Source organism: Phocoena sinus, chromosome 4, assembly GCF_008692025.1.
Source record: "Phocoena sinus isolate mPhoSin1 chromosome 4, mPhoSin1.pri, whole genome shotgun sequence".
Lineage (NCBI taxonomy): Eukaryota > Metazoa > Chordata > Mammalia > Artiodactyla > Phocoenidae > Phocoena > Phocoena sinus.
The window spans coordinates 143602023-143614911 of NC_045766.1; the positions used below are offsets into that span (position 1 = coordinate 143602023).

At 39.3% G+C, this 12889-nt stretch overlaps 1 protein-coding gene across 7 annotated transcripts in view; it reads right to left on the minus strand.

Annotated features, from left to right (window-relative positions):
• Positions 1–849: 849 nt before the first annotated feature.
• Positions 850–12889, minus strand: part of HSF2BP (heat shock transcription factor 2 binding protein) — an 81784-nt gene continuing 69744 nt past the window's right edge. For 6 of the 7 annotated variants that reach the window (XM_032629930.1, XM_032629929.1, XM_032629934.1 and 3 more), the window contains one exon: positions 852–1589. In XM_032629930.1, coding sequence (XP_032485821.1) covers positions 1381–1589 — 209 coding nt within the window. In that variant the 3' untranslated portion in view covers positions 852–1380. Of the gene's footprint in view, positions 1590–12889 lie in introns of all 7 variants that reach the window. The other variant, XM_032629931.1, reaches the window with a different exon arrangement.

Consider the following 12889-nt stretch of genomic DNA (forward strand, 5'->3'; position numbering starts at 1 on the left):
ATCTTTGGCAGGAAAAAGACCCTGCATTTCTAGAGGCAGCATAACTAATTATACTAGTTTATCTCCTGTTACCTTATCAAACAAATAACCAAAATGAAAATGATACTATGCTAGAAAAGAACAAAAACACAACATTCTCAATTTTATTTGCCAATCAACAGGACCTACAGAGCCACACAGCACAGATGGACCAATTTCTGCCTCCGTGAATTTTAAACTGCCTTTTACAACATTTCTCTGGTTCTGATGAGCCAGGTTCCACAATATGTCGGCTCGTGAAATTCAAGCAACTGTGCCTTCCTGTAAGCTCCTTCATTCAGCCTCAGCCATAAACTGCACATTGCCTACAAAAGAAACATGAAGTTATTCCAAACTGCCGCGCAAGCAGAAACAGCATACAAATGTGTATGGGACGCCTGCAAGTGTTTTTGCTCCTACAGGATGCCCAGAGACCACGGGCCTGCAGCGTCATCCTGAGGGACACAGCATGCACTGCTATGCCTCTAGGAGTGCCAGAGAGGGAACCGCACTCACACGTTGTGACACCTGTGAGAAATGGAGCACATCCTCCTCTGTTCTCTGCGGTTGAGAAGGACACATGATGAGGGGACCTGGTACACATACCCGTGCACATTGTTTAAAGAACTCCAAGCAGCTGCATGTGCTCTAATCTCTGAGGCCCTTGTCATGATACTGTTACGGAAAAACTGGACTCCTGAGCTTATAGCTGAAGGACCCAGAACAATGTAAGGAGAGATTTTTCCACCAACCACGCGTATTCATTGTAATATATACCTTCCTAACGTCAAGTTTATAATATTTCAGAAAACAATAATTGTAGCACACCGATGATTCTTCCGACTTTCTTTACTCAAAAATAAAAAAGGCACAAACATATAGAACTAAAATGTCCAACATCATCTGAAATAGCAGGTTCACCAAAAGATTTAAAGGTAAACTTGAACTGGGGGGGGGAATTAATTATAATTATTAGAGAGCCGAATGAACTGTTTTTCAAGAAAGGTATCTCAGGAAAACGCTGACCAACGGGGTAGGCGGTTATTCAACCTTCCGCTTTTAGGGGGAACCGACAGGTCTCAGGGTCTCCTGGGCAGCAGGAGCCACTCTGAGAAGGCCCTCTTCCGGATGCAGCTGATGTGGGTCTTCACGGAAGAACAGACCCTTTCTCAGGCTCACCTCCGGCAAGATTAACCCACCACCCACAAGCACGTTCACTTCCAGGAGCAAGTCAGGTGGGCACATCTCAGGACACAGCCGTCTCTAGGCATCACATTTGCTATCTGTAACACATGGCACACGGCTGGTGGCTTTAGAAGACAAAGTGGGGACCCAGGGAGAGGATGCCGGCGCTGAGCACCCCTACGCATCACGCTCCAGAGTGCGCAGGTCCTCCAGGAGCTCCTGGGCCACGGCCTGCAGGTGAGGGTTGCGGCTCTTGGCCATGGCCAGGATGCGCTGCAGGGGCAGGGAGCTGCGGATCTCCGAGGCCGTCCTGGAGAAGACTTCTGGCTCCAGCACCACAGACTGGACAAGGCGCAGCACGTGAAGACACACCTCTGTGTCCGGGTCTAGGGGGAAAGAGGTAACACTTCTGGTTAGAACAAAACCTTCTACAGGGACCTTGGGGCAGAATCCACCCCTCAGGGGTTCTTGGCCTCTCTGAACGATGGATGTGACAGTTTAGCAAACTATGAGCTGACCCCAAACAGTGTCACTTCCTGATGTAAAAGCTTAGCTCATAAGAGGAGCATGACAATGGCATCCTCTAGTAACATCCCACCTTCAAATATCACAGTCACGTAACTTTAAAATGCTGAACTAAAAACATGAGGGCTTTTCGTGTAGTTTTCTGTAATTCTGCCCAGTTATAAGATTGCTTTAAGAGGTATTACTTCCTTTTCACTCCAAGTGCAGCAAAGCCCTGAGAGACCACATACAGATATGGCATCACTTCAGGCCACTGAGTTCCGCAAAGTCACAGCTGCAACACTCAAAGTGAATTCCGCTTTCCCGTGTGAATGCTCTCTGGAGTTACAGAACCTGGCAGCCCTGCGTATACTGTAGCAACCACTAAAAAGCAGCTGGACTGAAACAACACCCCAACACAAGTTATAACCTTTAACCACCAGGGATCCAATTCTCCTCACCACGTCTCTCTACTGGGAGCCTTTAACATGCCCCTGATTCTTGATTAGATATTGTCATTGGAACCAGACTCAAAATCAGTACCTCCTTGTTAGCACTACACTTTAAAAACCTTTTCAGAAGTAAGTGGACTGAGAGAGTAGACTGAGCAAACTCTCAGTGGGAACTGCCACAGCACCAAGGCCCCCGGAGCCCTTCCCCACTGAACGAGAGCTACCAGGGCTCAGTGAAGACTGCTGTGTTGGGAAGCGGAAAAAAACCCTGTCCTACCCTGGGCTCAGACCGTTGAAGTGCTCCTATTCGGGGGAAGGGGAAGGAAACTTGCTCTGGCACAAAAACTGCCAAAGACACAGGCAAAGCGGCTGCCACAGGGAGGAGGACAGGATCATGGGGAAGGCGCCACTCAGATGCAGGTGGATGGGAGCCGAACCAAAACAACAGAGGACTCCCCTGCGTCCTCCAGCGGCCCAGCAAAAGCAGTCTATGGCAGCAGCGGGAGGGGCAAGAGGATGGAAGGAGACCCCTCCTGAGGCACAGACCCAAAGGGAAGGCCCGCAGCTGGGGGTGGAGACTGACAAAGGACTGGCAACTCAGTCCTCACCCGCAGCACAGGGAAGGAGAAGACTGGAAACCAGCGGCACAGAGGTCACCACAGTGACAAAACCCACACCAGCCCAACGCCCACACCGACAGCCGCGCAGAACAGGAGGTGTAAACACCCTCTGTGTACTTCATTCTCTCCTGCAGAGGTTGGTGCACTGTGGCCCAAGGGCCAAATCCAGCCCAGGACCTGTTTCTGCACAGGCTGTGAGCCAAGGTTGGTTCTTACATTTTAAAGAGTTATCTGAAAAGAAAACAAAACAGAGGAATAATGTGCAACGGAAACCACACATGACGCTCAAAGCTCAAAGTATTTAATAGCTAGCTCATTACAGGGAAAGCCTGCCGGCCTCTGCTCTGCTGCCCTCCACATGACGCCCAGCACTCAATCAGAGGTTACAGGGACAAAGCAAGGGAAACAAAACCCCACTGCAGTAATAAAGTAATCAGCAGAGCCAGACTCAGAGATAACCCAGATTTAGAAACAATTAGAAAAGGAATCTGAAATAAATATGATTAATAGATGGGAAAGCCCTTTTTTAGGGTTCTTGCAGTATACCTGAAGCAGTACAATATTATTTAAAGATTTTTAATGTTTCAATTGAAAATCTTCAACTAACTGTGATTAATTAATATAATTAATTAATCACAGTTAATTAAAGATCGTATTGTAAACCCTAGGGAAAATACTAAAAAGAGTTTTTAAAATGTAAATGATAAGCCAACAGTGCAGATAAAATAGAATATTAAATAATCCAACAGTGGATAAAAAAGAGGAAAAAAGAAACAACTAGAAATATTTCTGTATTTCTATATACATTAGATGAAAACTGTATAAACACACTGATTAAAAGACAGAGAATGCACAAAACATCAAGACCCAATTATACATTGTCTACAAGACACCCAAGATAAATATAAAGACACAGGTTAAAAATAAAAGAATAAAATCATGCCATATGCAAACACTAATTAAAAGAAGTCTGCAGAGCCTATATTATTATCAGACAAGGTGGACTTCAGAACAAAAAATATTACCATGGATAAGGAGGGATTATAATTGTATAATTATAATTGTATAATTATAAAGAAGTTAATGCATCAAAAAGACATGACAGTCTTAATTAGGTATGTACCTAACAACAGAGTTTCAAGATAAACAAAGCACAATATGCTAGAAATCCAAGTGCAAATAAATTCACAATCAGAGGTTGGAAACTTTAACACTTTTATTTCCATTACTGATTTTAAAAAAGAAAGAAAATCAGTGAAGATACAGAATCCCTGAACAACACTATCAACCAACTTGACCAAATATACATTCAAAAGGATTCAAAGTACGTTCTGTGATCACAAGGAATTAAGTTAGAAATAACAGAAATATATAATAAATAACAGAAAATAACAGAAATACAAAATAAATAACAGAAAAATATGTGAAAAGATCTCCAAATATTTGGAAATAAAACAACATACTTCTAAATAATGTATGGATCAAGAAGGAAGTCATAAGGAAAACTAGGAAATACTTTGAACGAAATGAAAATGAAAACACAGTATCATAATTTATAGATGCAGTTAAATCATCGCTTATCAGGGGAAATTATAGCACTGAATGCTCATATTGGAAAAGAACAAAGGTCTCAAATTAGTTACCTTAGCTTTCATCTATTAAAAAAAAAAAAATCAAACCCAAAACATGCCAAAGGAAGGTAATAATAAAGAGCAGAAATCAATACAAATGAGGACAAATAAAAAACAACTGGGGAGAAAACAGTAAACCCAAAAGGTGACCCTGTTAAAAAAAATGTATAAAATTGATAAAACTCTAGCCAGGCTACACAAGGAAAGGGGGAAGGAAGAAAGGACAGAAACAGATTACAAATTTGGGGAATGAAAGAGGAGAAATCACTATAGAACCTACAGATATTAAAGGAATAATAAGGGAATATTATGAAGAAAGTTGTGCCCATAAATTTTGCAACTTGGATGGAATGGACAAACTGCTTGGAAGACATAAACTACTAAGATTCGTTCAAAAAAAGAATCTCTGGAGCAGGGGACATTAGGCACAATTGAAGATGGAGGTTCTGTCTGGAAAACACATTGGATTAAGCTAAAACACACCCACAAATTCTAAGATGCCCCTTCTTCCCCTTCTCTGTTCCTAGATTTGGATGAGTCTTCTCTCGGCAATCTGAGCAACCCAAGAGGAAACATCTAAAGATACTGACCTGTGGGTTCCCAGTGAATGGCTGAGAATGGCTGAGCCAGCTCACACTACAGTGAAGTTCACAAGCCCCACTCACATGCTCAGGGCTTCCAATCGGCATTATAAATCCCACCCTTAAACACAAGCGCAAAACGATGCATTACCAGACACCTGAGAAGAAGATAATTATCATTTTCAACAAAAACAAAAGGAGGACAAAAGAAAGACTATGCAATGAGAAGAAAACTTTTTTTAAACTTTATTAATCTCCTCCTCAAGGAGATTTTTTAAAACGTTGTATTATCCATTAAGCAAGAATGGGATGCTAGTTTTTTAATTCCAAAAAAAAAAAAAAAAAGGCAGCTGGAAATTAAGTGCACGATAGTAGAGATGAAGACTTCAATAGGCAGCATGGAAAATAAAGTAGAGGAAATCTCTCTAAAGCGGTACGAAAGACAAAGGGATGCAAACACTTCCAAAAAAACTGAGGAGGAGGGAATGCCTCCTAACTGATTTTATGAAGCCTATATTACCCTGATACCAAAACCAGGCAAGGACAACACAAAAAAGAAAACTGCAAGCCAATATTCTCTGATAAACACAGATGCAAAGATCCTCTATAAAATATTAACAAACTAAATACAAAAAATACATTAAAAGGATCATACACCACAATCAAGTGGGATTTATTCCAGGGGTGCAAGAATGGTGCAACATCTGCAAATCAATCAATGTGTTACATGACGTTAATAAAATGAAAGGTACAGATCATATGATCATTTCAGTAGATGCAGAAAAAGCACTTGACAAGATTCAACGTTACTTATGATAATAACTCTCAATAAAATGGGTAGAGAAGGAGCATAACTCAACATAACAAAGGCCTATGACAAACCCATAGCTAACATCATACTCATCGGTGAAAAACCAAAAGCTATCCCTCTCTAAGATCAGGAAAAAGACAAGGATGCCCACTCTCACCACTCTTATTCAACATACTATTGGAAGTCCTAGCCAGAGCAATTAGGCAAGTAAAAGAAAATAAAAGGCATCCAGTTTGCAAAGGAAGAAATAAAACTGTCACTGTTTGCAGAAAAATGATTTTACATAGAGAAAACCCTAAAGATTCCACACACACACACACACACACACACAAAAAACTGTTAGAAATAATAAACAAATATAGTATAGTTCCAGGGTATAAAATCAATATTAAAAGATCTGTTGGATGTCTTTACACTAAGAACAAACTATCAGAAAGAAAAATTAAGAAAACAATCCCATCTGCAATTGCAACAAAAAGAATAAAATACCTAGAAATAAATTTAACCAAGGAGATGAAAGACCTGTCCACTGAAAACTATAAGACACCGTTGAAAGAAACTGAAGAAGACACAAAGAAGTGGAAAGATATCCCATGCTCATGTATTGGAATGCTATACATTGTTAAAATGTCCATATTACCTAAAGCAATTCCTATCAAAATTCCAATGACATTTTTCACATTAATAGAACAAACAATCCTAAAACTTATATGGAAACACAAAAGACCCTGAATAGCTAAAGCAATCCTGAGAAAAAGAAAATAGCTGGAGGTATCACATTCCCTGATTTCAAATTATGCTACAAAGCTATAGTAATCACAACAGTATGGTTTGGGCAGAAAATCAATGGATAGATAGATCAATGGAACAGAATTGAGAGGCCAGAAATAAACCCACACATAATATGGAAAATTAATTTACAACAAAGGAGCAAGAAACATAAAATGGAGAAAGGATAGCCTCTTCAATAAGTAGCGTTAGGAAAATTGGACAGCCATATGCAAAAGAATGAAACTAGACCACTGTCTCACACAACACACAACAATCAATTCAAAATGGCTTAAAGATTTGAATGTAAGACCTCAAACCACAAAACTCCTAGAAAAAAAAAACACAGTACATTCTTTGACATTGGCCTTAGCAATATCTTTCTGAATATGTCTCCTCAGGCAAAAGGAACAAAAGCTAAAATAAACAAATGGGACTACATCAAACTAAAAACTTAGGCATAGCAAAGGAAACCATCAACAAAAAGAAAAGGCAACCAACCAAATGGAGAAGATATTTGCAAAGCATATATCTGATAAGTGGTTAATATCCAACATATATAAAGAACTCATACAACTGAATATAACACACATACTCACACACATAAAAACCTGATTTAAAAATAGGCAGAGGAGCTGAACAGACATTTTTCCAAAGAAGACATACAGATGGCCAGTAGGCACATGAAAAGATGTTCAACATCACTAATTATTAGGGTAACGCAAATCAAAACCAAAATGAGATAGCACCTCGTGCCTGTTAGAATGGTTATTATCAAAAAGGCAAGAAGTAAGTGTTGGTGAGGATGTGGAGAAAAGTAACTCTCATGCACTGTTGGTGGGAATATAAACTGGTGCAGCCACTCTGGAAAACAGTATGGAGGTTCCTGAAAAAATTAAGAATAGACCAAATGACCCAGCTAGTCCACTCCTGGGTATTTATCCAAAGAATAGGAAAACACTAAGTTGAAAAGATATCTGATCTCCTATGTTCATCACAGAATTATTTACATTAGCCAAGATATGGAAACCTAAGTGTCCATTGATGGATGAATGGATAAATAAGATGTGGTGTGTGTGTGTGTGTGTGTGTGTGTGTGTGTGTGTATAATATATATATGTGTGTATATATAAATATACACACACACACACAATGGAACACTACCCAACCATAAAAAAAGATGAAATCTTGCCATCTGAGACAATATAGATGGACCTTTAGGGTATTATGCTAAGTGAAATAAGTCAGACAAAGACAAATACTGTACAATTTCTCTCATATGTGCAATTTTTTAAATGAACAAACCAAGCCAAACAAAAACAAACACATAGATACAGAGAACAGAGTAGTGGTTATCAGAGGGGAAGTGGGTGGGGAAGAGAAAAATGGGTAAAGAGGGTCAACTGTATGGTGACAGATGGAAACTAAACTTTCAGTGGTGGGCATGCTGTAGCGTATGCAGAAGTCAAAATACAAATTTGTACACGTGAAACATATAATGTTATAAACCCATAAAAATAAATAACTAAATCTCTTTTAGAGAAAAAAATTTCTATTGGCATTTTTTCCAGTGTTTGTCATTTTTTAAAAAAATTTAAAAATTTAAAGAATTTTTTTAATTGAGGTATAGTTGATTTACAATATTAGTTTCAGGTGTACAACATAGTGATTCAAATTTTTATAGATTATGCTTAATTTAAAGTTATTATAAAATATTGGCTATATTCCCTGTGATGTAAAATATATCCTTGTAGCTTATTTATTTTATACATAGTAGTTTGTACCTTTTAATCCCTATGCCTATCTTGCCCCTAACCTGCCCCTCTCCCCACTAGCAACCACTATTCTTTTCTATATATCTGTGAGTCTGTTTCTGTTTTGCCATATTCATTCATTCGTTGTACTTTTTAGACTCCACATATAAGTGATAAAACAGTATTTGTCTTTCTCTGGCTGACTTACTTCACTAAGCATAATGCCCTCCAGGTCCATCCATGTTTTTGCAAATGGCAAAATTTCATTCCATTTTGTGTGTGTGTGTATATGTATGTATGTATATATATATATATGTATATATGTATATATATATATATATATATGCCACATCTTCGTTATCCATTCATCTGTTGATGGACACTTACGTTGCTTCCATATCTTGGCTACTGTAAATAATGATGATATGAACATTGGGATACATATATCTTTTTGAATTAGTATTTTTGTTTTCTTCAGGTATATACTCAGGAGTGGAATGGCTGGATCATGGGCTGGTTCTATTAGGTTGGCCAAAAAGTTCCTTCGCTTGTTTGAACGAACTTTCTGGCCAACCCAATATCTTTAGCTTTGAGGCACCTCCATACTGTTTTCCACAGTGGCTGCACCAATTTATATTCCCAGCAAGCATACAAGAATTCGCCTTTCTCCACATCCCCACCAACATCTGTTATTGGTGGTCTTTTTGATAATAGCTGTTCTGACAGGTGTGAGGTGATAGCTCACTGTGGTTTGGTTTGCACTTCTCTGATGATTAGCAATGCTGAGTATCTTTGCATGGGCCTATTGGCCATCTGTATGTCTTCTTTGGAAAAATGTCTATTCAGGTCTTCTGCCCATTTTTTAATTGGGTTCTTTGTGTTTTGATATTGAGTTGTATGAGCTGTTTATATATTTCGGATTTAATCCCTTATTATATCATTTGCAAATATTTTCTCCCATTCAATAGGTTGTCTTTTCATTTTGTCAACAGTTTCCTTTGCTGAGCAAAAGCTTTTAAGTTTAATTAGGTACCATTCGGGGTTTTTGTGCTTTTGTTTCCTTTGCCTTAGGAGACAGATCCAAAAACATATTACTATTATTTATGTCAAAGAGAGTTCTGCCTATGTTTTCTTCAAGGGGTTTTATGGTTTCCAGTCTTACATTTAGGTTTTTAACCCATTTTGAGTTTATTTTTGTATATGGTATAAGAAAATATTCTAATTTCATTCTTTTACATGTAGCTGTCCAGTTTTCCCAGCACTACTTATTCAAGAGATTGTCTTTTCGCCATTGTATATTCTTGCTTCCTTTGTCATAGATAAATTGACCATAAGTGTGTGGCTTTACTTCTGGGTTCTCTATTCTGTTCCATTGATGCGTCTCTTTTTGTGCCAGTACCATACTGTTTTGATTACAGTAGATTCGTAATATAGTCTGAAGTCAGGGAGTATGATTCCTCCAGCTCCATTCTTCTTTCTCAAGATTGTTTTGGCTATTCAGGGTCTTTCTGTTTCCATACAAATTTAAAAGTTATTTGTTCTAGTTTTGTGACAAATGCCATCAGCAATTTTGATGGGGATTGCACTGAATCTGTAGCTTGCCTTGGGTAGCATGGAAATTTTAACGATATTAATTCTTCCAATCCATTAACATGGTATATCATTCCCAACTGTTTGTGTCATCATCAATTTCTTTCATTAGTGTCTTACAGTTTTCAGTGTACTGGTCTTTTACCTCCTTCATTTTATTCCTAAGTATTTTATTCTTTTTGCTGTGATTGTAAATGAGATTGTTCCCTTAATTTCTCTTTCCTACAGTTCCTTGTATAGAAATGTAATAGATTTCTGTATATTAATTTCGTATCCTGCAACATTACCAAATTCACTGATGAGTTCTAGTGGTTTTTTGGTGGTGTCTTTTCTGTGTACATGCATCATGTATCTGCAAACAGTGACAGTTTTACTTCTTCCTTTCCAATTTGGATTCCTTTCATTTCTTTTTCCTATCTGATCGCTGTGGCTGGCTAGGACTTCCCCAATCAGTATTTTTATTTGACATACTGGGGAAAAGTGTCAGCTTAACAATATAGAATCTTCTCAGCCAAAAAAGGATTTATCTTTCCATTTATTCAAGTTTGTTTATCTTCATCAATAGAATTTTCAATAAAAGATTTAAAAAAAATAAGCAAAGAGATGAACAATAGGAGAAAAAGAAGAGAGGCCCAACACCAAATATTAGATATTCCAAAAAGAGAAAACTGTGTCAGCAGATAGGAGGAGATCACTCTATAATGATTCAGTAATTCAAAATAATTTTTTAAAGATTCCTAGAATCAAAAGATATGTTTCTAAACTGAAAGGTCCCTTTCAGTTTCCAGAAAAATTGATAAAAGTTACATCTAATACACCAGGCGTATCAACATAAAATTTAAGTGCAGAAAATGAAACAAAGAGAAAATTCTACAAGTTTCTAGAGGGAAAACACATCATATACAAAGAATCAAGAATCAAAACTTCTCAACACTGGACATTAGAAGATAATGGAATGTTCCTTTCAAAATTCAGAAATAAAAAGTAATTCTAACCTGGAATTCTATACCTAGCCAAACTCTGACTATTATATGTGAGGTAAAAGAAAGACATTTCAGATATAAGATATCTTAGAAATTTTGCCTCCTCAATTATACTTCAAAAACAAACAAACTCATAGAAAAAGATCAGATTTGTGGTTACCAGAGGCAGGGAGTACAGGAAGGGGGAATTGGATGAAGGTGGCCAAAAGAACAAATGTCCAGTTATAGGATAAATAAGTACTAGGGATATAATGTACAACATGATAAGTATAATTTATACTGCTGTATGCTATATATGGAAGTTAAGAGGGAAATTCCTGAGTTCTCATCCTAAGGAAAAAAAATTTTTTTCTATTTCTTTAATTCTGTATCTGTATGAGATGATGGATGTTCACTACACTTACTGTAATCATTTCATGATGGATGTAAGTCAAATCATTATGCTGTATACCTTAAACTTATATAGCGCTGTATGTCAACTACATCTTAATAAAACTGGAATAAAATTTTTTAATTAAAAAAATAAAATAAAATAGGGCTTCCCTGGTGGCACAGTGGTTAAGAATCCGCCTGCTAATGCAGGGAACACAGGTTTGAGACCTGGTCTGGGAAGATCCCACATGCTGCGGAGCAACTAAGCCAGTGAGCCACAACTACTGAGCCTGCGCTCTAGAGCCCGAGAGCCATAACTATTGAGCCCACGTGCCACAACTACTGAAGACTGTGCGCCTAGAGCCCGTGCTCCGCAACAAGAGAAGCCACTGCAATGAGAAGCCCACGCACCGCAACGAAGAGTAGCCCCTGCTCACCACAACTAGAGAAAGCCTGTGCACGGCAACGAAGACCCAACACAGCCTAAAATAAATAAATTTACAAAGAAAAAAAAAAACCCCACGATAAAATAACCCCCGTCAGACGGGCTAAGGTGAAGAAGGCTGACAGTAGCCGGGGTGGTGAGAATGGAAAGGAGGCAGAAGGCTAACATGCTGTCGGTCAAATTTACACTGGGTACAACCATCTTGGAAAACAGCCCCGCACAAGCTATAGAGTTGAAGACACACTTCCATAGATCAAAACTTCCATTACATTTTTTTTTTTTTTTTTTTTTATGATTTTTTTTTTTTTTTTGTGTGTGTGTGTGTGTGTGTGTGTGGTACGCGGGCCTCTCACTGCTGCGGCCTCTCCCGCCACGGAGCACAGGCTCCGGACGCGCAGGCCCAGCGGCCATGGGTCACGGGCCCAGCCGCTCCGCGGCACGTGGGATCTTCCCGGACCAGGGCACGAACCCGCGTCCCCTGCATCGGCAGGCGGACTCTCAACCACTGCGCCACCAGGGAAGCCCTCCATTACTTTTTAAAAATATATTTATTTATTTTATTTATCTATTTTCCTTATTGTTTTGGCTGCGTCGGGTCTTAGCTGTGGCCTGCGGGACTTCTCCTTATGGCACACGGCCTCTTCTGAGCAGCACTCGGGCTTCTCTCTAGCTGTGGCGTGTGGGTTTTCTCTCTCTAGTTGTGGTGCATGGGACCAGGGCACATGGGCTCTGTAGCTGTAGCATGCAGACTCCGGAGCACGTGGGCTCTGTAGTTTGTGGCACGCAGGCTCTCTCGTTGAGGCGTGCGAGCTCAGTAGTTGTGGCACGCGGGCTTAGGGGTCCCGTGGCACGTGGAATCTTAGTTCTCCAACCAGGGATCAAACCCGTGTCCCCTGCATTGGAAGGTGGATTCTTTACCACTGGACCACCAAGGAAGTCAAGAAACTTCAATTTTTTTAAACAGACACCCAACAGGAAAATACGCATGTTTACCATAGACAGGTACAGGAATTTCTGGTGCAGCATTATTTGTAAAACCCACAAACCTGAAACAAGTCAAGTGTCCAATCCAAATGGTAAATGGATAAACTCATATAATGAAATATACAGCAGTGGTTCTCAACCAGGGTGGGGCACTTAGCCCTGCAGGGAACATGTCTGGTTGTCACAACTGG